Source organism: Hypomesus nipponensis, chromosome 17 (genome assembly GCF_054491055.1).
Source record: "Hypomesus nipponensis isolate SF chromosome 17, ASM5449105v1, whole genome shotgun sequence".
In the NCBI taxonomy this organism is placed as follows: Eukaryota; Metazoa; Chordata; class Actinopteri; order Osmeriformes; family Osmeridae; genus Hypomesus; species Hypomesus nipponensis.
This window is the reverse complement of record NC_140377.1, coordinates 22,508,399-22,535,000: the sequence shown is the minus strand read 5'-3', so window position 1 is coordinate 22,535,000 and position 26,602 is coordinate 22,508,399. Positions and strand designations below refer to the sequence as shown.

At 48.6% G+C, this 26,602-nt stretch overlaps 5 protein-coding genes across 8 annotated transcripts in view; 1 reads left to right on the top strand and 4 right to left on the bottom strand.

The window, feature by feature from the left end:
- The window catches only part of bcat2 (branched chain amino-acid transaminase 2, mitochondrial), a 7,336-nt gene extending 4,880 nt beyond the window's left edge, over positions 1-2,456 (top strand). For both annotated transcript variants that reach the window (XM_084677475.1, XM_084677476.1), the window contains exons 10-11: positions 608-682; positions 1,020-2,456. In XM_084677475.1, the coding sequence (XP_084533601.1) occupies positions 608-682; positions 1,020-1,061 (117 nt within the window). In that variant the 3' untranslated portion in view covers positions 1,062-2,456. The remainder of the gene's footprint in view (positions 1-607; positions 683-1,019) is intronic.
- Positions 2,457-2,553: 97 nt separating this feature from the next.
- Positions 2,554-6,715, bottom strand: ifi35 (interferon-induced protein 35). Its single transcript, XM_084677480.1, has 10 exons — positions 6,605-6,715; positions 6,360-6,429; positions 6,178-6,249; positions 5,696-5,854; positions 5,461-5,577; positions 5,236-5,380; positions 4,927-5,033; positions 4,372-4,558; positions 4,174-4,286; positions 2,554-3,332 (listed from the first exon to the last, which is right to left on the bottom strand). The coding sequence occupies exons 2-10, from the start codon at positions 6,372-6,374 to the stop codon at positions 3,132-3,134; spliced, it is 1,116 nt and encodes a 371-aa protein (XP_084533606.1). The 5' UTR covers positions 6,375-6,429; positions 6,605-6,715; the 3' UTR covers positions 2,554-3,131.
- Positions 6,716-7,314: 599 nt separating this feature from the next.
- Positions 7,315-9,930, bottom strand: rpl27 (ribosomal protein L27). The gene is made up of 5 exons (XM_084677518.1): positions 9,825-9,930; positions 9,185-9,267; positions 8,667-8,836; positions 7,503-7,613; positions 7,315-7,401 (listed from the first exon to the last, which is right to left on the bottom strand). Exons 2-5 carry the CDS (start codon positions 9,263-9,265, stop codon positions 7,353-7,355), a joined length of 411 nt encoding a protein of 136 aa, XP_084533644.1. The 5' UTR covers positions 9,266-9,267; positions 9,825-9,930; the 3' UTR covers positions 7,315-7,352.
- A 130-nt stretch (positions 9,931-10,060) lies between these two features.
- On the bottom strand, positions 10,061-16,929 carry rundc1 (RUN domain containing 1). The gene is made up of 5 exons (XM_084677432.1): positions 16,139-16,929; positions 14,983-15,141; positions 14,639-14,837; positions 13,911-14,006; positions 10,061-13,183 (listed from the first exon to the last, which is right to left on the bottom strand). Exons 1-5 carry the CDS (start codon positions 16,529-16,531, stop codon positions 12,315-12,317), a joined length of 1,716 nt encoding a protein of 571 aa, XP_084533558.1. The 5' UTR covers positions 16,532-16,929; the 3' UTR covers positions 10,061-12,314.
- Positions 16,930-17,108: 179 nt separating this feature from the next.
- On the bottom strand, positions 17,109-25,284 carry grna (granulin a). 3 transcript variants are annotated; one of them, XM_084677404.1, is made up of 14 exons: positions 25,166-25,284; positions 23,975-24,127; positions 23,602-23,739; positions 23,267-23,395; positions 22,987-23,071; positions 22,607-22,716; positions 21,668-21,818; positions 21,513-21,560; positions 21,025-21,119; positions 20,663-20,908; positions 19,672-19,947; positions 19,039-19,278; positions 18,237-18,767; positions 17,109-17,746 (listed from the first exon to the last, which is right to left on the bottom strand). In XM_084677404.1, exons 2-14 carry the CDS (start codon positions 24,125-24,127, stop codon positions 17,609-17,611), a joined length of 2,340 nt encoding a protein of 779 aa, XP_084533530.1. In that variant the 5' UTR covers positions 25,166-25,284; the 3' UTR covers positions 17,109-17,608. The 3 variants fall into 3 exon arrangements, with proteins under 3 accessions (XP_084533530.1, XP_084533529.1, XP_084533531.1); XM_084677403.1 differs by having other exon boundaries at positions 23,975-24,133; positions 25,166-25,183; XM_084677405.1 differs by lacking the exon at positions 25,166-25,284 and having other exon boundaries at positions 23,916-24,097.
- Between the last annotated feature and the right edge of the window lie 1,318 nt (positions 25,285-26,602).

Here is a 26,602-nt window from a genome sequence, read left to right as displayed (position 1 = left end):
TCCTGTCTCTGTCCTGTGTCTCTGTCCTGTCTCTCTGTCCTGTCTCTCTGTCCTGTCTCTCTGTCCTGTCTCTCTGTCCTGTGTCTCTGTCCTGTCTCTCTGTCCTGTCTCTCTGTCCTGTCTCTCTGTCCTGTGTCTCTGTCCTGTCTCTCTGTCCTGTCTCTCTGTCCTGTCTCTCTGTCCTGTGTCTCTGTCCTGTGTCTCTGTCCTGTCTCTGTGTCCTGTCTCTGTCCTGTGTGTCTGTCCTGTCTCTCTGTCCTGTCTCTCTGTCCTGTCTCTCTGTCCTGTCTCTCTGTCCTGTCTCTCTGTCCTGTCTCTGTCCTGTCTCTCTGTCCTGTCTCTCTGTCCTGTGTCTCTGTCCTGTCTCTCTGTCCTGTCTCTCTGTCCTGTGTCTCTGTCCTGTCTCTCTGTCCTGTCTCTCTGTCCTGTCTCTCTGTCCAGTCTCTCTGACCTGTCTCTCTGTCCTGTCTCTCTGTCCTGTCTCTCTGTCGTCTCTCTGTCCTGTCTCTGTGTCCTGTCTCTGTCCAGTCTCTCTGTCCTGTCTCTCTGACGTCTCTCTGTCCTGTCTCTGTGTCCTGTCTCTCTGACGCGTGTCCTGTCTCACCAGACCTACCACATCCCCACCATGCAGAACGGCCCTGACCTGGCCAAGAGATTCCACAAGGACCTGACTGACATCCAGGTTAGCAGCTTTCCACCGTAGTGCTTCCTGTGGCTTCTTAACAGCGTGCTGACTACCAGGGGGGGGGGGGTTGGGTTCAGGTGTAGGTGGGGACAGGGGGACATCCTACTAACTGAGGATGATCCTGCCGTGAGACTTTGTCTTTGTAAAAAGAGTGGGGGGGATAGATTTGCCGTTTTCAAAACTGTCCCCCCCCCCCCCCCCACCATGTATAATGAAACCTACACCCTTGCTTACTATCATCTTAACAGCATTTTGTTTGCTTCAAAGCAACAAAATGACCATTCAAATCTTCTCTCCCTCTCTCCTCTCTGCTACCGTCCAATACTGCGCTCAGTATGGACGAAACGCCAGTGACTGGGCACCTCTGGTTATCTGATTGGCCACTTGCACACGCCAATCACACCAAACCAGCCCGACGTCTTCCCTGTTCAAGACCAGCAGCTTCTCCTCCAACCATAACTGCACTCCCACAAGCTGACCCCGCGCTGACCCCGCGGTGGACACCTGCTGCCCTTGGACATGCCTCCCTTTGTTTCTGTGTTTCTGTTCAGAAAGATACTTCTGCTCATCGTCAATAAGTAACGCTGGATCTGCAATGTTACAAAATGACTGTTTCACAAACCTAATGTAGTCTGTCATAGTACTTCTGATGAAGGTAATACTGTTTGCTAGTTTTCCTGGTTTATTTCGTAGTCTGGTCACCTCAAATAAGAGATCTAGATCTAGGATCTTCATTGATGCTGTTTGAAATATCAAACACTACTGTACACTAACCAGACTCCATGGTCGTTCCTGCAGATAGGCACAGATATATTTTTTATTATAAAAACACAAACAGCTGTTGAAACGAAAGCAGCTATTTGTTCCTTTTGTTGATCGTGTTCGTGATTTGGATCATTTGCTAAACTAACAAGCTTTTTACCGCGCTTCTCATATGAACTGTTAAACCTCCCTGGCTTACTGCGTCCTAGCTGTTCCGTGTTTAACCGTCGAAAGACGATGTGGATCTTTAGAGGGGTGACTGGAGCAGGGTCAGGGACTGTGTAGATGTAGCTGTAGATTGAGGACGGCAGATTCTACGTTGATGAAGTGATGCCAGAGGTGCTTTTAACTATTTCCTAGATCAAGGGATTCCTGCTTCATTGTATTGTTTGACTTCAGAAGGGGCGTGTGGTACTAAACAGTGTGTTTGTCAGTGTGTTGATCAGAAAGAGAAAATATTGTTCTGGAATTGAGATTAAAGAGAAGTGAGTTTTAGGTGAGCTCATGCACGCACAAAGCTAGAGGGTTGTTACACTGTAGAGGGGAGTCTCTTGTGAAGAGAGAAAAGACCTCTTCTGCATCCTGGACACTGCCAGGAACTCTGCACTAGGACCCGGGTCATCGTCATGGTAACAGTACTTGTCTTTGTTTTGTTTTTGATTTTTTTCTGGTTTTTAATTTATTGTTTTCCTGGCATTGGATATGCATTTAATCTCTAGTCTTCCCATGTATTTGCTTGTTTCTATCGGATTCACAGTATATCCAGCTTTGTGTCCTTGTTCGGATGGTGATTAATTCCTCACTCTGAATGTACAGTATTATGGCACCACTCCATACGCCTGTCCTTCAAGTGCCTGACCTGTAGCGTGTCCAGTGTGCCTCCGGTCTCACTGCTCCACGACTGGATCCTCTGCAGAATCGTTTGTATTTTTAAGTTGTGTTGTGGGAGTTAGTTCTTCTGTATTTTTGCTGTTACTGTATTTTTACAATAAATGTATTTGGTGTTTCAGTATTCGTGTCCCTCCCTTTCTGTACGGACATATCTCAAGAACTTTCTGCTTTGGTTCTGATGATTTGTCATGTAAAAGTCACGCGTTGGAATGATCTGAGTTGAATCAACTTTATTATACAATCTTCTTTATAGGTTGTTTAATTAGTATTTAAAAATAACAAATTTAGATGAATAACGCCCTAAGTATTCCTTAAGTTGGATCTGCCTCTGATGTAGGTAAACAATCAAGTAAATACAACATATCTTAGGTTATGATTTAACATTTTTATAGCAATTAATAAATTATCTTCAACCCCAACCTGTTATGGGTAACACCTCAATATTTATCTTTAAATTATTCATAATTTGTAATAAACACCCTTCAAATAGACCCTATTTGGGATCTAATTCAACAAGACTCATAGTTCCCACGTTGCATAGACTTGTATGCAATCCATTAATTGAAACAGGGATCCCAAGACAAACATTGAATCTCTGAGGGGGATATTACAACAGACTAGAAAATTCCAGTAAATCTATAGGGGAGGTTACCATGGAGGCCGAGGTCCGGACCAGAGTCTAGAGAGGGCTAGAGGAGCACGTTCCAGACCAGAGTCTAGAGAGGGCTAGAGGAGCAGGTTCCAGACCAGAGTCTAGAGAGGGCTAGAGGAGCAGGTTCTCAGAGTCCCGTCTCTAGTCCTTGGGGGGACACTCCTCTTGAAAGAGTGCCAGGCTTTGCTGGCCCAGAGGGTTGTAGAGGAAGGCATCGACCTCTCCTCCCCCGTTGCTGCTCTTCTGGAAGTGGATCTCCAGCAGGTCCTGCAGGTTCTCCTGCTCCATGACGGCAGGGATACCAGTCAGCAGGACGGTGTGACTGCACTCTGACACCCTGGTCTGAGGGAGGGAGAGAGGGGGGGAGGGGAGAGGAGAGGGAGGGAGGGAGGGAGGGAGAGGGGAGGGAGGGAGGGAGGGAGGGGAGAGCGGGGGGGAGGGGAGGGAGAGCAGGGGGAGGGGAGGGAGGGAGAGCAGGGGGGGAGGGGAGGGGAGGGGAGGGAGTGAGAGCAGGGGGGGGGAGGTTGGTTTGATTTGATTTCCTTTGTAATCTAAGGACAACCTTTTTTTATAAATTTTTGGCATTTTTCATTGTTTATTGGACAGTTTTTAAGTAAAGTGTGACAGGAAATGCAGGGGGAGATATGCAGCAAAGGGCCAAGGCTGTGGTAAGGCCTCAGCAAGGCTGTGGTAAGGCCTCAGCAAGGCTGGGGTAAGGCCTCAGCAAGGCTGTGGTAAGGCCTCAGCAAAGCTGTGGTAAGGCCTCAGCAAGGCTGCGGTAAGGCCTCAGCAAGGCTGTGGTAAGGCCTCAGCAAGGCTGCGGTAAGGCCTCAGCAAGGCTGTGGTAAGGCCTCAGCAAGGCTGCGGTAAGGCCTCAGCAAGGCTGGGGTAAGGCCTCAGCAAGGCTGTGGTAAGGCCTCAGCAAAGCTGCGGTAAGGCCTCAGCAAGGCTGCGGTAAGGCCTCAGCAAGGCTGGGGTAAGGCCTCAGCAAAGCTGCGGTAAGGCCTCAGCAAGGCTGTGGTAAGGCCTCAGCAAAGCTGCGGTAAGGCCTCAGCAAGGCTGGGGTAAGGCCTCAGCAAGGCTGGGGTAAGGCCTCAGTCCACAAGGTACACACACTCACCCGGTAAACTACCGGGGCGAAAGGACGCCTATTTTAATCGAGTGCTTCATCAAATAAACGTACCTGGAAGTGTGTAATCTTCCCGTTCAGGAACGGAGTCACCTTCACTTTGTGTTTCTTCCCTTTCCTCCCAAAGTCCACTTCATGTTGCTTCTGGTCCGTCAAACCTTTCGCAACTGGCGAGAGAGCAACACACCGTCAGCCCCGGTGAGTTTGAGCCCCACAGTACCTGGCCTCATCTGGTGACGGGGGCTCGCCTACCGTCGCCGTGGACAAATGTGATGACCACGTTGCCAGAGTCGTGCATCATGTCTGTGGCTTCCACCTCCCCTCCACCGTGTTTCCCCTTGCTGAAGTGGAGTTCCAGCTTGTCCAGCAGAACCTCCCCGCTCAGATTGCTGGGCAGGCTGGACACCAGGACACGGTGGGGACAGATCTGGGTGTCCATCTGGCAGCGACAGGCACAAGGAAGACAAGACGACAAAACGTTCTTTAGTTTCAGCATGATTCAAATACTTGTTTTATACAGTCTGTCTCTAGCCGGCATCCTCTACACCAGTGGTCTTCATTCTTCAACCCTGGTCCTCAGGGTCTCCTGTCCTGCATGTTCTAAATGTTTCCCTGCTCCAACACAGCTGATTCAGATGAACAAGTCGTTACCCGGCTTCTGCTGAGCTTCGTAACGACCCGTTCATTTAAACCAGGAGTGTTGAAGCAGGGAAACATCTCTAGACCATCCAGGACAGAGGGTCCTCAGGACCAAGGCTGAAGCCCCTCTCCCCCCAGCCCAGAGTGAGTGTGAGTGGGCTCCGGTACCTCCACCTGGCTGGGGACCAGCACGTGGAAGGGCTTGGCCTCCAGGGTGATGGTGCATTCTCCTAGCTCCACCTTGTGCTCCTTCATCTCCAGGATCTTCTGGGCCACTAAGGAAAGGGATGGAGGTCAAAGGTCAACTCTGTTTCTCAAATGGAAAATCTTAATGAATCTGGGCATCAAGTCATAAAGGAATGTGCTTCATGGGACGATGAAAAAGGGTGAGATTCTATTCACATACAAAACAACATATCTCTTAATTCATACATTCTGAGCGTAGTTGAACACAGGGATGCTAAAGTATCATCTTACCTTTCTCATCTTCAAATGTAATGAGTGCTGTACCCCCTTCCATGGGGTATACAACATGGGGCTTCATCTCAAAGCTCTGTGTTTGTGCATCCTTTACTGTCACTCCAGTGAATACAACCTTTCTCTCAGGCACTGCAGTGGAAACCTAAAAAAACATCCACCAGTGATCTTTCACAACACAGACACACCAACCGTGAGCCTACGGTGTTCATAGTTCAGTCTTACTGCGGTCTGCTGCCTGAGGTGGTAGTTATCCTTGTCCAGCTGGCTCTGTTGTTCCAGCGCTGCCTCGATCTCCTCTTTCAATCTGACCTCATCCTTGCGCAGGCTGGCCAACCTCATCTGCGGGGAAAAACTCAGTTCTAATCAAGAAATCACACAAGTGATAGCAAACATCAGTGAAACCAGACTTAGTTAACATTAAGTTACCATCGACGGAAAGCTAAACGATATAGCCTACCGTTTCGTTTTCAACCGTTTTGGCGTGACTGGCATCATCTTCTTCCAGCGCTTGTCTTAGGGTGTTTGTGCGCTGTTTGAACTGATGTTCGAGGTCTTTTACTGTATTTACTCCTATGACCAGGTCTTGTTGCTCTTGAAGCACGAGACGGTGTTGTTCCTGGGAACATAAAGCCAATAAACTACAGCAGAACCGAGGGGTAATCTTTAGAACGAATACTTTATTTTTTTAAACGAAATGTATTTTTGAAGCCCCTTTTCAATTCCACATATTCTGGGTAGCCTATGGGGGTAATGGGGTCAGAAATAGTCAAATATTAAGCTACGCCATTTAGTGTAGCCTATATATAGGCGTAGTTTAAGATTTAGGACACATTTCCAAACAGAAAACATGCTAGGCCTACTCAACTATTCGACAAGCGTCTATAGCGTTATAACGTCTTCACACAATCAATACAACAAAACATCAAAACTTTATTTCACCTTAAATTTGACGATTTGTTCTTGAATTATTTCCATGGTCTCTGTGTCACCATTAATTACAATTGAGAAATCCTGAAAAACAAGGCAACTCCATTAGCAAAGGCCGATCACTATTCATTCTTTGTGAAATCTTAAACTGCAGTAACTATATTGCGCAAAAATACATTGATAATGTCAATTACCTCGTCTGAAGACATGAAGATTCACTCAAATACACAATGCTCGGCGTCGATGTTGTTTCGGTTCAGACAACTATGATAAACACATTTAAAACACGGTCTGTAGCCTATATCCTCCGAAGTCAAAATGTTATTCTAACATGCTAGTATACAAGCAGACACTTGTTAGGCTATGCCTCTTAATTATTGACAATCAATTATAAAAAGAAAAAAAGAGATATATATATATAGTGCCAATGCTAACTTACCAATTGTGTTCGGATTGTGATTGCTTTCTTTCGGTTTCATTTTAAACTTAATGGATGAGTCATGATGCTGCTTGCTGGATTCCACGCCTCATTTTTATTTGATTCCCCTTAGTATTAGCTAGACCCCCTTAGTATTTGCTAGACTGTGCTCCTTCTGTAAAGTTAGTCCACATATTTAAGTTTCAATATTCCTATATGTTTAATATAAACTTTATTACAGGCTCAAGGCCCACATGGTAGAGAAAACACAAAATACCCTGCCAAAATAAAGTCCTTGTTTGTGCAAACATTCATGGCAAATAAAATCCTTCTGATTCTGAGTCTATTGCCTGTCCACATTTTCCTGTGCCATCTATCCTATATTGATCTTGATAACCAGTGCAAAACTAGAGTTTACCACATTTCAAACCATTATCAGTTGAACACTTCAAAACGAAGTGTCACATTTCAGCATCCTTCTCAATTTTTATTTTAGTACACTTCTTTGATCATCTTTGAATCAGTGAATCTGGTGGTTTATTTCAGAACGGCTGGCAGGCTTCAGGTGTATTTGATCATGTGGGATACAGGTGCTGACCTGTGGTCTTTAAAAGCCCTGCGACTTGCTTGGTAGTGCTGCCAGAATGATATCTGATATGAAAGTGCTTCAAGAATGATATCTGATTTGAACGGGAGTCTTACCAGACCAAGACACAAAAGACAACAACAAATCCATTTTTATACATTTATTTGTGAAACCAATGTGAGCCTAGAATCGGAGCTTCTGGAAGAACCATTTGTTCTTGCCTGTCTTGTATCTGTCAAAAGAAGAAAAGAATCAGACAACGCCTTTCAGAAGTACCGAAAACAAAGATGGAGGCAGTTGACCAGACGTGTGGGCTGAGCCAGGGCTCCTCACCTCTCCTCAAACTTGATCTTGGCCTCCCTCCTGGCTTTACGCTTCAGGGCAGGGTCTCTGAAGACGTCCTTGTTGACGACGGTTTTGTCCAGGGGAATATCCACTGAATACCTGTTTAGACAGCAGGGGGCGGAGTCAGCAGGGGGCGGAGTCAGCAGGGGGCGGAGTCAGCAGGGGGCGGAGTCAGCAGGGGGCGGAGTCAGCAGGGGGCAGAGTCAGCAGGGGGCAGAGTCAGCAGGGGGCAGAGTCAGCAGGGGGCAGAGTCAGCAGGGGGCAGAGTCAGCAGGGGGCAGAGTCAGCAGGGGGCAGAGTCAGCAGGGGGCAGAGTCAGCAGGGGGCAGAGTCAGCAGGGGGCAGAGTCAGCAGGGGGCAGAGTCAGCAGGGGGCAGAGTCAGCAGGGGGCAGAGTCAGCAGGGTGTCTACCTGTCCTTCACATGAGCACCATGGAAACAGTATGACAGCCAAAGCAGTCTGTTCCATTTCAAAACCAGCCACACAACCAGAAAAAGGATTCATTCAGCTCTGATTTTAAATGAATCTGACTGGAATTCAACTCAATGATCTAACATGAACACTTATTCATAGATGGCAATGACATGGTGATGTACAGCACATCCACAGTGCAGTGCTATGCCCAGTATGAAGCATCCCCTGCCAGGGTAGGCAGAGGGGGGGGGGGGGGGGTACACCCAGTCTGCTCTGTCCCACACTGTTTCCAATCACACAGCTTGATGCCACTAATCCCTATGGATGCTTTAGAGCAGTGGTTCTCAACCCTGGTCCTCAAGTACCCCCTCTGTCCTGCATGTTTTAGATGTTTCCCTGCTCCAACACACCTGATTCAAATGCATGTTCGTTACCAGGCTTCAACAGAGCTAGATAACGAGCCATTCATTGGAATCAGGTGTGTTGGAGCAGGGAAACATCTAAAACATGCAGGACAGAGGGGGTACTTGAGGACCAGCAGGGTTGGGAACCCCTGCTGTAGAGAACAAGCCATATGGAAACATGCAGACATCTGCAGGGCTGAACACATTCAAGCTGTAAGCATGCAAACCAACGCCTTCTGGGTGAGGAGTGTCCCAACCCTGAAAGGACAGGATGTCATCTGGTGAGTCCCCTCTCAGACGGCGCCTCCTGTGGCTACCCCATGTCAGTACACACCTGGTGGGCATCAGGTGGTTGTAGTTGTACACCTTGACGAAGGCCTTGATCTTGGACCTCTTGGCAACCTTCTTCTTGCTCATGGTCGTGGTCACCTTGCGGGGGTAGCGGTCGATCCCAGAGACCAGAGCATGGCTGTAGGGGCGGTCTGAAGTGCCATCGTCAATGTTCTGAAGGAGAAGGAGCAAGAATGGTGCACAGGACTGTCAGGAGGGGAAGCAGTTACTGTTTTAAGTGATCAACTGATTCAGATGAGGTTCTAATGATTCACTACCAGGCTCAGCAGAAGCCTGGTAACAAACAATTCATTTGAATCAGATGTGATGAGGTGAACATGCAGGGCAGAGGGTCACTGATGGCCAGGGTTGAGAACCCTGATTAGGATGTTACGCTGTCAACATGTATGTCTTTGAATGGCATGATTCACCCAATGCATACAAATGTTACGCTTGTACCATCCGACATGTAACAAACTGCATGGAAGTAGAAAGGACGACCAGCAGCTGAGGTAATGTTACCTTGACAATGACAGCTTTGCGTCCTGCGTAACGTCCAGCGAGGACCATTACCACCTTCCCAGGTTTCATGAACTTGCCCATGTCTGAAAAAAGTCAACAAGCGACATCGGTCATCATGTGGTGCGGCTAAGTACATCATTGCTACAATTAACAAGTTGGTAAGGTAAATTACGTTAGTCAGAATTTCTTTTGAGATTGCCTCATTCAGTACAATGCTCAAATCACTTCGTTATCCATTTGAGGCAATTCAGTTACTATCTACATTAGCAAGTTGAAGCTAGCCGTTAGCAGCTTCACTGCCTAGGCAAAACTGATGCTGAGAAACTCTAGTGAACATGACCAATGCGTACTAGCTTGTCGTTTGAGCCATTTCTGGTTTTTAAACCATCTTGAATCGTAAGGTTTTCTAAGATCTCAGAGCCCACATCATGGAAGCTGCCATGTTGGTACGACAGCTAGCGGTAGGAAATACCAACCCAACCTAAATGTGATGTTTTTCAATACGGATGCTTAAACATCGAGCATACACAGCATGTTCAGTTCCTTGGTTTTAATGCAATATAACAGCGTAAAAAGAATGTGTGAAATTATCTGTAATTTGCCGATGGATGACGATTATTTCAATGGTAATTTGACTTACTAGTGCTGTTCTGTGGCCACCGCTAACAGGAAAGGAAGTTGGGAGGATTTTCGTGACCTTTCACATCACACTAACAATACGTCATTTCCGGATGTAGGGACGCAAATTGAAGCGTTTACCATGCCACTGCATCGTTGTTTATATTATCAATGCGAGTGATAATAGTTTGTAATGATAAATACGCTATGTAGTCATTAATCATACATATGTATGTATTTATATCAAACAGACAAGGCTTGTTGGCTTGAGGTTTTGTATTTGCTTAGACAACAAAAACAATAATTCGTCAGAATGCGGTTAGACTTAACAAATTGTGAGTAAATAAGACAAAAAAATATATAAAGTAATGTGGTGTGACTTACTGCACTACATGTAGACTACTAGACTATAGCACTTGAAATGTGTTCTATGGTGGACACAGAACACAGCTGTTATACAGGTTATTTAGTCACATGGATATCTCAGACACAAATGCCTCTCTTATAACAGTGGTTCTCCACCCTGGTCCTCAGGGAACCTCTGTCCTGCATGTTTTAGAGACGTTTCCCTGCTCCAACACACCTGATTCGAATAAATGGCTCGTTATCTAGCTGTGTAGAAGCCTGGTAACAAACATGCATTTGAATCAGGTGTGTTGGAGCAGGGATCATCTATGTAGGCCGAGGTGGCACAAGGACCAGGGTTGAGAAAGCCTGCCATGTAAGAAGAGCTGTCCTCCCACCCTTAACATACTAACACACCAGGGGGACGCAGGGGGCAGGTTAAGCAGTTACATCACATTTATACAACAAACAGAATGTTAATATTAATTTAGAGAATAACAAATCATAACACAATGGAAAAGTACTAGAACACGTCAGGTGGAAAGCACACAACACGTCTGTTTCATAACATTCATGCTCTGAACATTCAGATACACATGTGATTCACATATGATAAGAAAATAACATTTCCCTTCAAATGTTTTTACTGATCTCTGCCAACTCAAAAAAAGAAACTGAAATTGACCACATTATATATAATTAAATACATTGCAGTTTAGGAAACAACATGTATTCATGTAATAATCTTAATTGAAATAAGTGACATTTGTGAAATAAGCAGCACTTACTACAGGGTGTACACATCATCCACATGAACACATGAATCTTCATTCAAACGATCAGATCATTTCTCACAACTGTATAAGCAGTGAAAGGTTTAATGCGACAGTTTTTCCTGTTTCACAATACAATCTTTCCAAGTTATACAATCATGAGCCGGTTAGAGGGGGTACTCTTGTGCCAGTTTTTGAATTGTGGTCGATCAGTCCTCCATGGACTCACTGTAGTAAGACACGCATTACTTACACCACGGGTTCCCAAACCTGGTCCTTCACTGCTCCAACACACCTGATTCAAATGAATGGGTCGTTATCCAGCCCTGCAGAAGCCTGCTTATGATCATTCATTTGAATCAGGTGTGTTGGAGCAGAGAAACATCCAGAACAGGGAGGACAGGGGGTCCCTGAGGACCAGGGTGGGGAACCACTGACTTAGTCACCAATGCAAGGTAACACAGAGCTCTGGTATATATGGTGTCACTGTCCTGCGTTATGTGGAATAACGTTACTTTTGGTTTCATTAGCAATCAACCATTACATGGATGATCGTTTCAGTATCCTATTACAGTAAAAGGTCCCAACCACATTCCTGTGTGGGCCAACTCATCTCCATAGGGATAAGACATACAAAAGACATACAAAAGCATCAAGTTTCTACTAGTGAGGCGTTCAGTATGGTCTTCTACTCAGACATCAAGGGATTAGCATCAGTCGCTAGCGTCATGCACAATGCGAGAGCTACTGTCGCGGACCGTTCCGTAGGCTGTCTAGCCGAGCGGTGTGTCGAAGAACGACGCTGACGACTTTGTCACGATGAGCACGAGTGGCGAAGTTGCGTTTGTTAACTTAAACGTTAACGTAAAGTGTTTGAAGCTACAAGAGGTTGGTAGAAATAACACTTGCAGCTTGAAATCATAAGAGCTTGATAAGGATCTAGTGCATCCTGGTCATAGCCGTCTAGTATTAAAGACCTTTTAATGCTCAGTAGTAATCTATGTAATGCATCACCTAAACCTTCAGGAGGGCTTTATATTTAAAAAACCTTCCGATCACGGATAATGGTTGTGATAATAATTCATATGACACCAAACCAAGTTACAGAATATCAAATGGATCATGCAACCAAACATCACACACTTGGTTTAGGTTGAACAGCGATTTAAATCGACCACTTTGGAGAGGGTAGACGCTTTGCCTCCTTAGGGTACAAACCAAACCACGCTTCCTGCTTCACTAACTTCTTTCGCCACGTCTGAAGTCTAAGACTCATTCTTAACAAACTTAACGAATCAGTCAATAATACTGATAAGTACCAGAGGAAAACTGTAACCAGTGGCGAGGTCACGGCGCCGCCTCAGACAGGTCTAGCGCCCCCCCCAGGTCACAACTCAGAAGGCGTCCTTGATGTTCTTGAGCTGTCGTACCGCCAGATCCACGGGCAGGTTGAAGCGGAGGTGACTGACGCGCCCCAGGATCCTCAGCGCTCCCTCGAACCCCGTCTGGGCCATGTAGCTCCAGGGCTGGTAGTGGGGGTGCACCAGGGGGCCCGACTTACACAGCAGGTTGAGCCAGGACACCAGCCTCTGCTCGTTCAGCGCCATGCACACCAGCGCCTTGAACTCCGAGTCCGCTCCTCGCTTGTAGCGGTCGTGCTCCTGCAGGACCGAGTGGATCGCCCAGAGCAGGGACTGTTTGGGGGTGACGGTGACAGGGCCCCCGCCCATGGGAAGGCTGAAGGACTGGGAGAGCTGGCGGGCGGGCGACTCCACGAAGGCCTTGCCGTTCTTGGAGTGGTAGTACTTGACGAACAGCTCCCAGGGGTGCACGGTCTGCGGGGCGGAGCTGCGAGGCAGCAGGCAGGAGATGGGGGCCAGCACCAGGCTCATGCCCTGGGAGGGGGCGTAGAGGCCGTGGGCCAGCAGGTCCCTCAAGGCCAGGGCCAGCTCCTTCCTCACGGCGGCTGTCAGCTCGTCCCGGGGCCCCAGGGCCGTGCTGCTGCTGCTGCTGGTGTAGCTCACCACGTGATCCACCGAGGGCTGCCTGCAGGAGGCCAGGACTCGAACCCGCTCCACGGCCCCCTCCAGGCGCTGCAGGAGGGGCCCGTAGCCCTGGCCCCCGTCGCTGTGGGACCACACGGGGGGGACGCGGCCGGCGGCACAGCCAAACTGGCTGACGGCGAAGATCTGCAGCACGGCCAGGGCGCGCTGGATCAGCTGCAGCCCCGTGTCGCGCACCTTCTGGGCATGCTCAGGATCCACTACAGAGAGACACAAGACATTCATATCAATGCGCTCATCATTCGTAGAGCACTATTCAAAAACGACTGTCATCGACCAATGTGCTGTACATAAACATGGGACGTCATCAGACACGCGTCACATGTTGAAGGTCCTGTCAAAAGTGTTCAGCTTGGTTTTTAAACCGAGTCGTGTGGGGGCGGTTCAGCATCAGAACTCACGTATCTACTGGGATGCTGTATCGGGGGCGGAGGATTCATTATACGCTACTGTGTGGTCTACTGTTATACACTACTGTGTGGTCTACCGTTATACGCTACTGTGTGGTCTACCGTTATACGCTACTGTGTGGTCTACCGTTATACACTACTGTGTGGTCTACCGTTATACGCTACTGTGTGGTCTACCGTTATATGCTACTGTGTGGTCTACCGTTATACGCTACTGTGTGGTCTACCGTTATACACTACTGTGCCGTCTACCGTTATACGCTACTGTGTGGTCTACCGTTATACACTACTGTGTGGTCTACCGTTATATGCTACTGTGTGGTCTACCGTTATACGCTACTGTGTGGTCTACCGTTATACACTACTGTGCCGTCTACCGTTATACGCTACTGTGTGGTCTACCGCACAATTACAAAATAAACAATCCTACCCTCCTGTGTTGTACAGGTATGGCTATGGTCGTAATGTAGCTAGCTGGCTGGGAGTGAGGGGAAGACACCACAGGGTTAATACTGACTTCTCTTCCGTCCTCCAGGGGCTCTGGTGTTGGACCCAGCGATCCCCGGCTGCTGGCTGGGAACCCCGTCAGAGAGGAGGGGGTTCCCAACTTCGTCTACGGGCGGAGAGGAGGAAAGGAGGAGAAAAGGAGAGATTATTTCGGTGCAGTAGTTATACTCTAATCGAAATGTATTTGTACAGCCCTTTTGACCAGCAGTGTGACCGAGGGCTTCACACACGCCCACAGAACTGCACCTCGGCCAACCTCAACCCTCAAGGAAGAGGAGGAGAAACTCCCAGGAAACCTCATCGAGGCAATGGATGTTAGAAACCCTGCGAGGAGCAGTTCATTGAGGGCTGCCCTCCTGCGAGGAGCAGTTCATTGAGGGCCGCCCTCCTCCAGACACGGCTGGTGACAGAGAGGCGCTGAACACAGTCATGCTCCAATAGAACACTGACAGACACTGTGCTTTTCCTACAGAGGCGATAGGTAAAGTCTGTGTGCGTATTAAAAGTGGACATCTATGTACACTGATACTGGTTTCTAACAGCATCCTGTCCTGATAACGAAGGTCAGGCTTAGTTCAGACGTCCACAGTCACCAGGTGGTTAGTACTGTGAGGTAAACAGGGTTAGTACTGTGAGGTAAACAGGGTTAGTACTGTGAGGTAAACAGGGTTAGTACTGTGAGGTAAACAGGGTTAGTACTGTGAGGTAAACAGGGTTAGTACTGTGAGGTAAACGTACCCTGGATGAAGTTGATGAACATCTCCAGGTCTCTGATCTGGGTTTTCAGCTGGTCCACCAGCTGCTCTTTGACCCGGGCTGGGTTGACGATCTGGGCGATGGCAGCGTCGACTCTCTGCCTAAGCTCCTCTGGGGTCAGGTTCCCGATGTCCTCGTTCAGGTTCACGTCCAGCTTCTTAATCAGCTCGTCGATGATCACCTGGCGGTCAAACTGTAGTTAGCGCCGCCGCTAACGACGCTCAGGACCTAACGAGGGATTTATCACTGTGCTAATTGAAAACATGTTCTTAGCGGCCGGTGTGGATTAGCGTGATGTCGGTGTGGAGTGAGGGAGGAGGCCCTGCCTTCTGTCTCTCCATCACCACAGCTTGAGGCAGGGAGTCGTAGCTGCCCTCCTGGTAGGCAAAGCGCTCCAGGTCGTCCAGCTGCGTTTTCAGCTGGATGATGAGGTCTTTCTGCTTCTCTCTCTGGGCCTCCAGACGCTCTCTCTTCTCCCTCTCGCTCTGCCAGAGGGGGGGGGGGGGAGGGGGAGAGAGAGAGACAGTCAGACAGGGGCTCAGGTGGAGGGAGGGGGGGGGAGAGGGAAGAGGAGAAAATGTAGCATAACAACAGGAAGTCTCTGGCTGTTTCTAGAATGCAAGACGTGCACTGCTGTGTGGAAGTGTCCTTGAGCAACACTCTGGACCCCAAGTGGCTCCTGATGTGCAGGCCAGCGCTGTGTGCGTGTGCGTGTGAGTGAATGAATGAATGGGTGAATGAGAGGTCAAAAAGGTGCTTTGAGTGCCGCCAAGGTAGAAAAGCGCTGAATGAATGCAGTCCATTAACCATTTACCATGCACATGTCACTACAGAAGTGGCTTGGGAGAACAGGGGCTAGTGGACTGATCCTGGGGACACAGCTGCAGTTATACTCACCAAGTCCTCCTGCTAGGAAAGCATGTCAAAGGAAGAGAAGAAGAACTGGGTTGAGATACATCTCTAACCGGGCATGACCCCGTAGGTTCAACTGAGAGCGCCAGAGGTTAGAGGTTCGGTTTAATTTAGCTGTGCACACACGGCGAGATTGCACAGCTACCGTTGTGTCGGAGGGGTGTGCGTTGACGGTGCGTGAGTCACTGTTTGCGCCACCATTTTCTGTTTTCCTCCAGTGAACAGATCAGGTTTGATCTGCTCCCGATAATGTTGAAACAAAGGAAAACAACCCACCCATGTAATTGTCTACATCTGCATACATGCATACATACATACATACATACATACATACATACATACATACATACATACATACATACATACATACATACATACATACATACATACATACATACATACATACATACATACATACATACATACATACATACATACATACATACATACATACATAGCCTACAACTGTAAGACAACGATGACAACAAAGTATCCAGGATATGTTTTTCAGTCGGCAGGTGTACACCCACACAATCGAAGTACCAGTGGCAGACAATCGGGACAACTCACCGAGTTTTCCAGCTGTTTTGTATCCTGTGTTCGGCATCCTACGACGTGAGGGCAGCCTTTGAAAGCGAACTCTTCCAGTTCCACTAACATCCTCTCCTTCTCGTCAGTCTGAGCATGAACAATCTGCTTCAGCCTGAACTGCACCTGAGCAAAGTGAGATGTTAGCGCTAGCAGCGAAGAATTCAGCTGGGCCTGTTCCTCCTCCAGCTTCCTTAGTCTGGACGCCATCTCCGGCTCACTGGCCGAAACGGATCCTTTCCTTCTCGGTTCGGTCGTGTGTCCAATTCGACTCTCATCCTCCGGGTTGGCAACAGCCCCAACGGGCGCCCATCTCTCCCCAGCACCGGCGAAGGCAGCCTCGCTGTCCGAAGTTGACAGTTCCTCTGTCGACATCTTTGACAATTTTAATTCACGGAGATGTACTACTAAATGTAATTGCTTGTAAAATAAATAGTCCCACTGTTTTAAGTATTGTTGATGAACCGCTTAAAAAAAGGAATAAGGATTAGCTACGAACAGACAGGTGCATCGCCATCTTTACAGCGATGATTCATTTCCTACGTCAAAATGGGAGGGGGCCTAACAAGGCAAACAGTGCAACGTCAACACGGTGAACACAATAGCACTCGGAGCGGGGATACACTTTTTGTATGGTTAAAAGCGCAGAAGCTCAGGTAATCAGACTCACACCATTTTTGAAAGCCCTATATTTCCTGTCATTTGTCTTGTCTATTATCTATCTATTCCGATAAATCAGAAATGCCGTAAAAGTATTAAAAGACACACAGCTGTCCAAGGACTTGGTGACCTGTCCACCTGACTTCATAAAACTTCATAGTTTTCTATGTGTAAGACACAGACCTCATTATCCGGAAGTCCTGAACACAAACGGAGACCCCGAATGTTTCCGTCGAAAGTCACGAAGAATACGTGTCACACGCAGCACAGGTTGAATAATTGACAACAGATGTTCTTACACTTATAGAAGAATTTCTCTTTATTGGTGTCAAATTAACAGTGATAACCAGTTTTACAGTCATTTACAGTTTCAGTACTTCGTAGTACATCTTAATCGATATTTAAAGCAACCCCATAGTTTTTGCCCAAACACATTTAATTTGTTTCATCAATTAAACATATTGTAAATCAGAAGGCAAATCACATGTGTAACAATCCAAATAAACAATTTCTACAACATAGTTGGAATACATGTAAAACAATGCATTTGCACTATCCCAGCTAAAACAGTGAGTGACAGGCAGGCCTAAGCATGGACCACAGACAACAGTACGCAAGCACACAGAGGAAATCTAAATCTTCCAGGACCAGTGCAAGAAAAGCCCCCTTTAAACCAACATCCCTTCTTCTACCCTGAGGAAATGTACAACTTGATTGTAACAGCAACTCTTGATTAGTGCAAAAGCATAACAAAGGGAGTCAGAGTGGTGGCTGGACAGGCAGAGCCGGTCTTCACAGTGTTCTCTTCCTGTTGGTGAAGACCAGCCTCCAGTCATCCCAGCTCAGCCCTGTGGACTGGGTGCAGCTGCCCTTCTCTCCACAGGTGAAGCCAGAGGCACAACAGTGCTCCATGTCTCCACAGCACACAGCCTGCAGGGACAGAAGAAGAGACAGAAGACGAGACAGACGGAGAGATTATGTGTCAGACACAGTGTACATGATTTATCATTTTGACCACTTCAAGATTGTAAGTTGAAGGGATGCACTCGTCTCTGATATGGTGCTTTTTCCGTATTGAATCGAGCATTTAAGACTCGAGAGAGTGACTGTATATCGTGTTCAAAGTTAGATGAAGTTGCACTGAGGGTCAGGTTGAAAGTCAGGGTGGTGCACGTGGAAGGCAGGGTGTGGAGGTGGAAGGCAGGGTGTGGTGGTGGAAGGCAGGGTGTGGAGGTGGAAGGCAGGGTGTGGTGGTGGAAGGCAGGGTGGTGGAGGTGGAAGGCAGGGTGTGGAGGTGGAAGGCAGGGTGTGGAGGTGGAAGGCAGGGTGTGGAGGTGGAAGGCAGGGTGTGGAGGTGGAAGGCAGGGTGTGGAGGTGGAAGGCAGGTGTGGAGGTGGAAGGCAGGGTGCATGTTTCATACGTTGGGTAAGGGACAGCAGCTCCATGTGGTGGTGGTCTTGCAGCATGTCTCTCCATCCCTGCATCTGTAGGATTCAGCACAATATATACCCTTCTCCTGTGGGGTAGTGGGCTGGGGCAGGATCTGAGGCTGGGTCTGGGGCAGGGTCTGGGGCAGGGTCTGGGGCAGGGTCTGGGGGAGGGTCTGGGTGTGCGGCAGGGTCTGGGGAAGGGTCTGGGGAAGGGTCTGGGGCAGGGTCTGGGGCTGGGTCTGGGGCAGGGTCTGGGGGAGGGTCTGGGTGTGGGGCAGGGTCTGGGGCAGGGTCTGGGGCAGGGTCTGGGGCAGGGTCTGGGGGAGGGTCTGGGTGTGGGGCAGGGTCTGGGGCTGGGGCTGAGGCTGGGTCTGGGCCTTGGGCTGGGGTTCTGGCAGGGACACCCTAGTCATGGGTAATGTTTGAATTTGTAGCCAGATGAGCTTCTGGCAGGACCCTGAGGGCACGTTGCAGCTGTAGCCCTGAGGGCAGCAGTGCTCCTGGTCGGGGCAGCACACAGCCTGCCAGGAGGACACACACACCACACACACCACACACACAGCATGTCTTTATCATCATCAGTCATTTCACAGGGAATTCAAGGGTTTATGTAACCCAGTGTGCACAGTTATAGAATAACTGAGTACCACACACAATTAAACTCAATAACAGAAATAAAAGACACAAATGTAAAAATATATAAATACTGTAAAATATATATATTAAAAGGTAAAACAAATTACTGAACAAATACTACAAATGATGCCCGGGGGCAGCTGCAGTTCCACGTACCTCCTTCAGGGGGCAGCACCCCCAGCGCCCTGTCGAGAGCTGGCAGCAGGTGGCGCCCTCGGGGCAGCTGTTGTTGGCGTCACACCTCACAGAAGAAGACGTGGGGCCGGTGTGTTGAGCCTCCGCCGGCAGCTTGTTGTACCAGGGGATCACCACGGCTCCCCGGGAGCAGGAGGTGGAGCCCTCGTTACACTGGTAGTCAGCGGGACAGCAGTGGTCTCCGTCAGAACAGCAGATAGCCTGGAGCCAGGGGGGGTCAGCCAGGGTTAGCAAGGGTTAGCCAGGGCCCGTTTGATTGGATGGACGTGAACGAATCAGGGCTTTACGGTCCTGTGAAGCTACGACCTGTTCACACACTGTGGCTTCCTAGACACAATAGATCAGTGGTCTTCAGCCTTGGTCCTGAGGGCCCACTGTCCTGGATGGTCTAGAGATGTTTCCCTGCTTCAACACTCCTGGTTTCAATGAACGGGTCGTTATGAAGCTCAGCAGAAGTTTGGTAACGACTCGTTCATCTGAACCAGGTGTGTTGGAGCAGGGAAACATCTAGAACATGTAGCGAAGGGAGACCCTGAGGACCAGAGTGGAGGACCACAGCAGAGTCTGGATGATGGAGGGACATGGCAGACTCACCCCAGGAAGAGGGCAGCAGCCCCACCCCTGCCCTGAGCTCATCATGCAGCAGGTGGTGAGCTTGGGGCAGCTGGTGTGAGGGTCACACTGGACCCTTCCCTCCTCCTCCTCAGGCTCCTCCTCCTCCTCCGCAGGAGTGGTGGAGCTGGGGGTGGTGAGAGCCCCCACCTTCCTCAGCATGGGCACCGCCCCCCAGGCTGCGTTGCAGGTGAGGGTGGACAGATCACAGGTGGTGAACTGAGGGCAGCAGTGCTCGTGGTCGTCACAGCAGACGGCCTGGAGGGGAGGGATGTGACGTCACACACAGCTCTGGTGCTGAGGTCAGAGGTCGGCCCTCTGGAAGTCTCACACGCCCCTACGAAGGAGCTCTCGTGATCTACAATCGTTTTTTTGTTGTAGATTTTTTGTTGTTGCTATCGTATCAGCACAATCTCAAGTATGAGGAAAGGGAAGTGAAAACAGTTTACCTAAATTCTGCATTTTTTACTTTCCGCCTTTCACAACTTGAACCTTTCACAATCGTCACCATGCCACACAGGCTGTCATGCTGTCCCGCCAGGAGCATTAGTTTCATTTCACGTTTCTATAATCGTTTTGAAAATCTGTCCCGACCTACTTTTTAATAAATAAAAAATGTAAAGGCTGCATCCTCAGTTATAAAGAAGAAAGGCTATCCCACCCACATTAGAAAACAAACCTACGGCCCTTGTCTCCCTCACCCTCCTCCCTCTCTGCCTCCCTTTCTCACCTCCCGCCTCCCTCTCTCCCCCTCTCCCTCCTCCCCTCCCTCTCTCGTCTCCCTCCTCCCTCCCTCCCTCCCTCTCTCCCCCTCTCTCTCTCTCCTCCTTCCTCCCTCCCTCCTCCCTCTCTCGTCTCCCTCCTCCCTCCCTCTCTCCCCCTCTCCTCCCTCTCCCTCCTTCCTCTCTCTCTCTCCTCCTTCCTCCCTCCCTCCTCCTCCCTCCCTCCTCCTCCCTCTCTCGTCGGTGCTCACCTGTGGCAGCGGGCAGCAGGCCCAGCCTCCCTCCGCTGTCTTGCAGCAGGTGGTCTGGTCTGGACAGCTGTGGGTGGAGTCACACGTCACGTTGCCCGCTCGCTGCTCCAGCTCCCTGGGCATGGAGGGGGTCTTCTCCACCCAGCGCACGGACCCAGGGCCCAGGGGGTCGCTGCAGGTTCCAGCAGCCACGTCGCAGGTCGTGCCCTTTGGACAGCAGTGGATGAAGTCGCTGCAGCAAACTGCCTGGAGGAGAGGAGCAGCGCGGTTGAAAAACAGGACGTTAGGACAGGACAGAAAAAAACACAGGATACTTTAGTTTGACTTAGTTACGGTGGTGAGGCCACGTCGTGTCTGTATACCTCCACCAGGGGACAGCATGCCCAGCCTTTGGGAGATTTGCAGCAGGTGGTTTCATCAGGACAGGCCACTGAGGCATTACAGGGAACGTCCGCGCCTGGATTAAACACACAAAGCACAGGCAATGTCTGTCAAGCATCACGAGAAAGCCTGCTGATTGGGTCCTAGACTGTGCTGGCCAACAGTGATAGGTCGTCTTTCACAGGAAATGGTGACCTACTTCCTGCTGTGGAGGCTGGACTGCTAAAACTGTGCATCTGAGTGGGAAAATCTTGTGTTTAGATTTCTCTAGCCGGACGTGTTTGGAGTAATAAATGGCTTATCTAGTGAGTTAATCTTAGTAAACAACACGTTATTTTAAGCATTCTTATCCGGTGAAATTAATTTACTGTACTTGCAACCAAATGTACTTTAAGCATAAGAAAGCTCATAACTAATATTTCTGCACTTATATTTGACAGGGCGTGTGTGGTGAAGCTGGCGACCTCACCAGAAGGACCGTTCTGCAGAGGCGCAGGAATCCTCCCCGCAGACTCGTCTGAAAGGCAACCAACTTTAAATGCTGCGTCATCAAAAAAATAATAAATTCTATCTGTAGACGTTATCCCTTCAGAGTAGAATTGTCACGTGATGAAAGCATGTCACCTTTCTGGTTCTCCCAGGGCGCCCTCGCTCTGCCAGGTGACTTGGCCCACATGGGCGTGTCCCGGTTGTCTGGGGACAAACACTTGGCTTGCTGAATGTCACAGGTGGTTCCCTCTGGGCAGCAGTGGATTTTGTCTGAACAGCACACAGCCTAGCCAGACCCCCCCCCCCCACACACACACACACACACACACACAGGTTCTTTATGACCATGGTCATCTGGTGACTTTCTACAACTTTGGCCATCTCCCTTTTCGTTGCTGAGCAGCAGCAAAATGACTGTAACTGTACTTCCGTGTTGTTCTAGAATGTCGCGTCCTGCCCTAGGGAGCTGGGCTGGGTGTGGACCAAGGGCCCAGTGTGGTTTGGATTCACTCCATCGCGTAATCTAGCGACTTTTCAAAGAGTACAGTACCCTACCTTGAGGCCTGGAGAGCAGGTCTTCCTGGTGTCAGTACCCTACCTTGAGGCCTGTCTTCCTGGTGTCAGTATCCTACCTTGAGGCCTGTCTTCCTGGTGTCAGTACCCTACCTTGAGTCCTGTCTTCCTGGCGTCAGTACCCTACCTTGAGGCCTGTCTTCCTGGTGTCAGTACCCTACCTTGAGGCCTGTCTTCCTGGTGTCAGTACCCTACCTAGAGGCCTGTCTTCCTGGTGTCAGTACCCTACCTTGAGGCCTGTCTTCCTGGTGTCAGTACCCTACCTTGAGGCCTGTCTTCCTGGTGTCAGTACCCTACCTTGAGGCCTGTCTTCCTGGCGTCAGTACCCTACCTTGAGGCCTGTCTTCCTGGCGTCAGTACCCTACCTTGAGGCCTGTCTTCCTGGCGTCAGTACCCTACCTTGAGGCCTGTCTTCCTGGCGTCAGTACCCTACCTTGAGGCCTGTCTTCCTGGCGTCAGTACCCTACCTTGAGGCCTGTCTTCCTGGCGTCAGTACCCTACCTTGAGGCCTGGACAGCAGCCCCAGGTTCCGTCTGGGTCGGCACAGCAGGTGGTGTCATCTGGACACTCTGTCATCTGGTCACTGCACATCACCGAGGAGACCAGCTGGGCTGCAGATGGGTAGATGTGTGTGTATATGTGTGTGTGTTAGGGTATGTGGGTGTGTGTGTGTGTGAGGGTATGTGGGTGTGTGTGTGTGTGAGGGTATGTGGGTGTGTGTGTGTGTGTTAGGGTATGTGGGTGTGTGTGTGTGTGAGGGTATGTGGGTGTGTGTGTGTGTGTGTGTGAGGAGGGTGGGGGGAAGCCGTTAGAGGATAAGGTCATGACAAGCTCAAGCTGCAGTTGTGTCACCACAAAGAGAAGGAAGACAGTAATATAACCTCTTTGTTCCACACAGGATCGGCCGTCTGCACTGCACTGATGACCCTCCGGACAGCAGTGCTTCCCATCGACACACGGAACACCCTGTGTGTGTGTGTGTGTGTGAAGATGTGTGTGTGTGGGGGGGGAGGGAGAGAGCACATTGCATCACAGTATTGTGATCCAACACAAAGCATTTTCTATTTGCTCAGACAGGATAACTGTGCAAGTGTGATAACGCAGCTGGAACCTTCCTTGTTGTGTGTGTTTGTGGGTGTGTGTGTTTGTGTGTGTGTGTACCTGGGCCAGGGGACAGCAGCCGTAGCCCCTAAGAGCCTCCAGACAGGAGAACTCTGCCGGGCAGTGAGAGCCGTCAGGACACACATTCTCATCCTCCTCTCCGGGGTGGGACCAGATCATCCTGAACGACTGCAGCCCAACAACAGCAGCAGCCCAGTGGGAAATTAACAGTTGCTCTCACTTCTTCATTCCCCCCCCCCCCCCACACACACACACCCACACTTTTTTCACTTCTTTAATGATTGACATACTTTGTGTGGGCTGTGAGGTATGCAACAAGGAAGGAGACTGATGAAACGGTTGTGTTCTGTTGATGAAACTCGTGTTGTTCTTACTTTCGACAGCCCCGATGGTTTGGCAGGATGTCTCTCCACCCACGGCAGAGAGACTGTGGCGTTGACACACCTGGCCTCGTTCACCTGGCAGATAGTGCCTTCAGGACAGCAGTGCTTGTGATCGCCACAGCACTCAGCCTGGTCAACATAGTAAAGAGTCATTTGATTAACAAAGTGAATGGGACGACAGGCTACTATCACCTGACTGTAAAACAGGATAACTGCTTCAGGTATGAATGACACGAGTGTGTGAGAGAAGGGTTATCTTTTCTGTTTCGGAGCAAGGGACTACTATCTCGGTCTAGGGTGCTTGCATTTCCATTTCCAGTGTGTAATCTGGGGTGCTGCATCTTGAAGGAACATTGAAACACACTTGATGCAGCGGGCAGCACTCGTATCCGTGTGTGGGGGTGTGGCAGCAGGTGCTCCCCTCCTGACACTGACCCTCATCAGGGCACTGGTAAGCCTGGGCCTGCATGGCCACGCACAGGGCCACGCACAGGGCCACGCACAGGGCCAGCCTCATCTGCATGTGGGGGTGGGAAGAGAGTCAGTCCACGCAACACGAGAGAGAGAGAGAGAGAGAGAGAGAGAGAGAGAGAGAGAGAGAGAGAGAGAGAGAGAGAGAGAGAGAGAGAGAGAGAGAGAGAGAGAGAGAGAGAGAGAGAGAGAGAGAGAGAGAGAGAGAGAGAGAGAGAGAGAGAGAGAGAGAGAGAGAGAGAGAGAGAGAGAGAGAGAGAGATGGAATTCTCTTTCACTGTCAGGCAAAGTAGCTAGTTAACCTTATAGGCGATGAAAGAGGTGCGTTTTTGAATGAAGCTAATATTTTCCAAATCTAAAGTTTTTACTGTATAACAAGCATTATTGAACAGATTTGCATCTTTCATTTCTCTCATGTACTTCCCTATTCAAATCTCTGATTTGCAACTTACTGACACACAGACATGCTTCCTTATAAAAAAACACTACAGAAGACAGATTTCATAATTTCCTATCATATTTAGTCTGTTCAAATTTCTATCTAAAGTATCTACTTTCACTTCCACCAGGAAAATTCCCCTTGACCTTTGCCTGTTTCCAAAAGCACCTGTCTTTTATCTCAATTATTGAGTGCTTTAATTTATTATTTCCTATTATTTTGAATTATTCTTAAACTATGATTAAGACTGCACAAGTCTATCAACAGTCATGTATGATCCTTTTAGTGGCACCAATTGCTGAATTTAAAGATTGTCAAATTAAAATCCCCTGGCGCGTCACCTTTGCAGCGTCCACCAAAAATATATACACGCACATAGTTGCTATACATTTCATATGTTGCTACTATACATTATGCTACCAAATGTTTAACAATTTTCTTTTTGCAAATTTTTACATGTGACATCGTCATTGACTAACAACTCATGATGAAACGAGTCAACGCATATTTTCTGACTGGTGTGCGTAGACATTATCACCATGAGCAAAAACAAGTGGAAACTCTGAACTGCACAACATTGTAATCTGGGCATGATCAGAGCGGACAAAAGTTGTGTGTCTGTTCGAACAAGAAAGGTGATCTTACCTTTTTAAGTCAGGCGCTGTTGTCCTGTACAGCGAAAGTGTTGCAATTGAGTCAATGAGGTTGCTCAACCAAAATAGCCTGTATATTTAGTGTAGCCTACGCGGACCGCCCCTTTACAGCTAGAGATCATTGAGGCAGCCGGCTATATGCTAAATGGGCAGCCTACTAGGAGTTGGAGTAGCCTACTAAAAATAATTCAGATATCATCACTTAACACTAATGATTGTCTGTTATTGTTTGATTGTCTTTTTTTGTTGCTTATATGGCGACAGATCAAATCAAAATGTATTTTGTATAGCCCTTTTTACATTTACATTTATGCATTTAGCAGACGCTTTTATCCAAAGCGACTTCCAAGAGAGAGCTTCACAAAAGAGCATAGGTCACTGATCATAACAAGGTAGTCCCAAACCCTGCAAGGAGCCAAAACATGAAGCATAGGCTACATTGTGAAAAACTAAACAAGTGCCAAAGGGAAGACCCATAAGAGCATGCAGTTATACAAGTTACAAATTAAAAACAACATGAAACCCGACACCTTTTTACAAGCAAGCTAAACCCTCAAGGAAGACAAGGAAAAACTCCCAGAAAAACTCTAGAGGAGAAAAAAATGGAAGAAACCTCGGTAGGAGCAATTCAGTGAGAGATCCCCTCCTCCAGAGACGGTTGGTGAAAGAGAGGAGCTGAACACAGGCTTAACATAGTCATACAGCAGGGTGTCAATGGGTGTTGAAACACCAAAATGCAGTGTTCAACTTGGGTCAGTTGGTAAATGTCTGTAGCCTATAAGGAGAGGTAGCCACAGGGCTGGGGACTGTGATCAGCGCAGCATCACAGGCCGGGGGGTGAGGAAAGGGACTGGAGACAGACCAGAGTAAAGCAAAGTGTTAAGTGTATCTCGACCAGACATGAAGCAGCCTGGCAGTGATCCAGTAGGGGCTAACCCCCTAATAGCGTCATGGACGTCCATGGAGTTTGGCTGCCTGAACTTTGCATGGATGGACGGACGGCGATGCTGTTTAGAGCGCCGTTCCTGATTAGCATGGACGGCGCTGGCACTTGAATGGTTGAGAAGGAAGGCCACGTTTTGCAGGCTGTTGAGCTAAACCAGAACTGTCAAAGGCTACCATAGCATGTAGCTAGCAACAGCAACTTTGGATCATTCAATAACTTTTGTCACGTTATTTGTATGAATTGTTTTTAAGTGTAGGCTATATATTTATGCATTTATTTATTTTTTACATACAAAAGTAGGTAAATCAACAATAAAATCTGACTATATAGACTTGAAAAAGGTATAGGCTACATATGTTTTAATTATTTTGAGAATTGTTAATAAAGAATTGTTTAAAGATGTAAACACTGTGTTATGACCCTTATACATTGTATGTATGTTGTATGACTGTATGTTCCTCATACAGTTGCTAGGGGGAGCAT

Excerpts from the sequence above, each read along its gene's own strand:
- ifi35 (XM_084677480.1), bottom strand. Across the intron at positions 5,381-5,460 it reads ACCTCAGGCAGCAGACCGCA|GTTTCCACTGCAGTGCCTGA; the intron begins GTAAGACTGAAC and ends ATGTTTTTTTAG. Across the intron at positions 5,034-5,235 it reads TACATTTGAAGATGAGAAAG|TGGCCCAGAAGATCCTGGAG; the intron begins GTAAGATGATAC and ends CCCTTTCCTTAG.
- rpl27 (XM_084677518.1), bottom strand. The coding sequence starts at position 9,265 with ATGGGCAAGTTCATGAAACCTGGGAAGGTGGTAATGGTCCTCGCTGGA. Across the intron at positions 8,837-9,184 it reads GCAAAGCTGTCATTGTCAAG|AACATTGACGATGGCACTTC; the intron begins GTAACATTACCT and ends CTTCTCCTTCAG. Across the intron at positions 7,614-8,666 it reads AACCACCTGATGCCCACCAG|GTATTCAGTGGATATTCCCC; the intron begins GTGTGTACTGAC and ends CTGTCTAAACAG.
- rundc1 (XM_084677432.1), bottom strand. The coding sequence starts at position 16,531 with ATGTCGACAGAGGAACTGTCAACTTCGGACAGCGAGGCTGCCTTCGCC. Across the intron at positions 15,142-16,138 it reads CAAAACAGCTGGAAAACTCG|AGCGAGAGGGAGAAGAGAGA; the intron begins GTGAGTTGTCCC and ends CCCCTCTGGCAG. Across the intron at positions 13,184-13,910 it reads CCCTGGAGGACGGAAGAGAA|TGGATCCTGAGCATGCCCAG; the intron begins GTCAGTATTAAC and ends GTCTCTCTGTAG.
- grna (XM_084677403.1), bottom strand. The coding sequence starts at position 24,133 with ATGCAGATGAGGCTGGCCCTGTGCGTGGCCCTGTGCGTGGCCCTGTGC. Across the intron at positions 21,120-21,512 it reads TCTGCAGAACGGTCCTTCTG|GCGCGGACGTTCCCTGTAAT; the intron begins GTGAGGTCGCCA and ends TGTTTAATCCAG. Across the intron at positions 18,768-19,038 it reads GGTGCTGCCCCCTGAAGGAG|GCTGTGTGCTGCCCCGACCA; the intron begins GTACGTGGAACT and ends TCCTCCTGGCAG.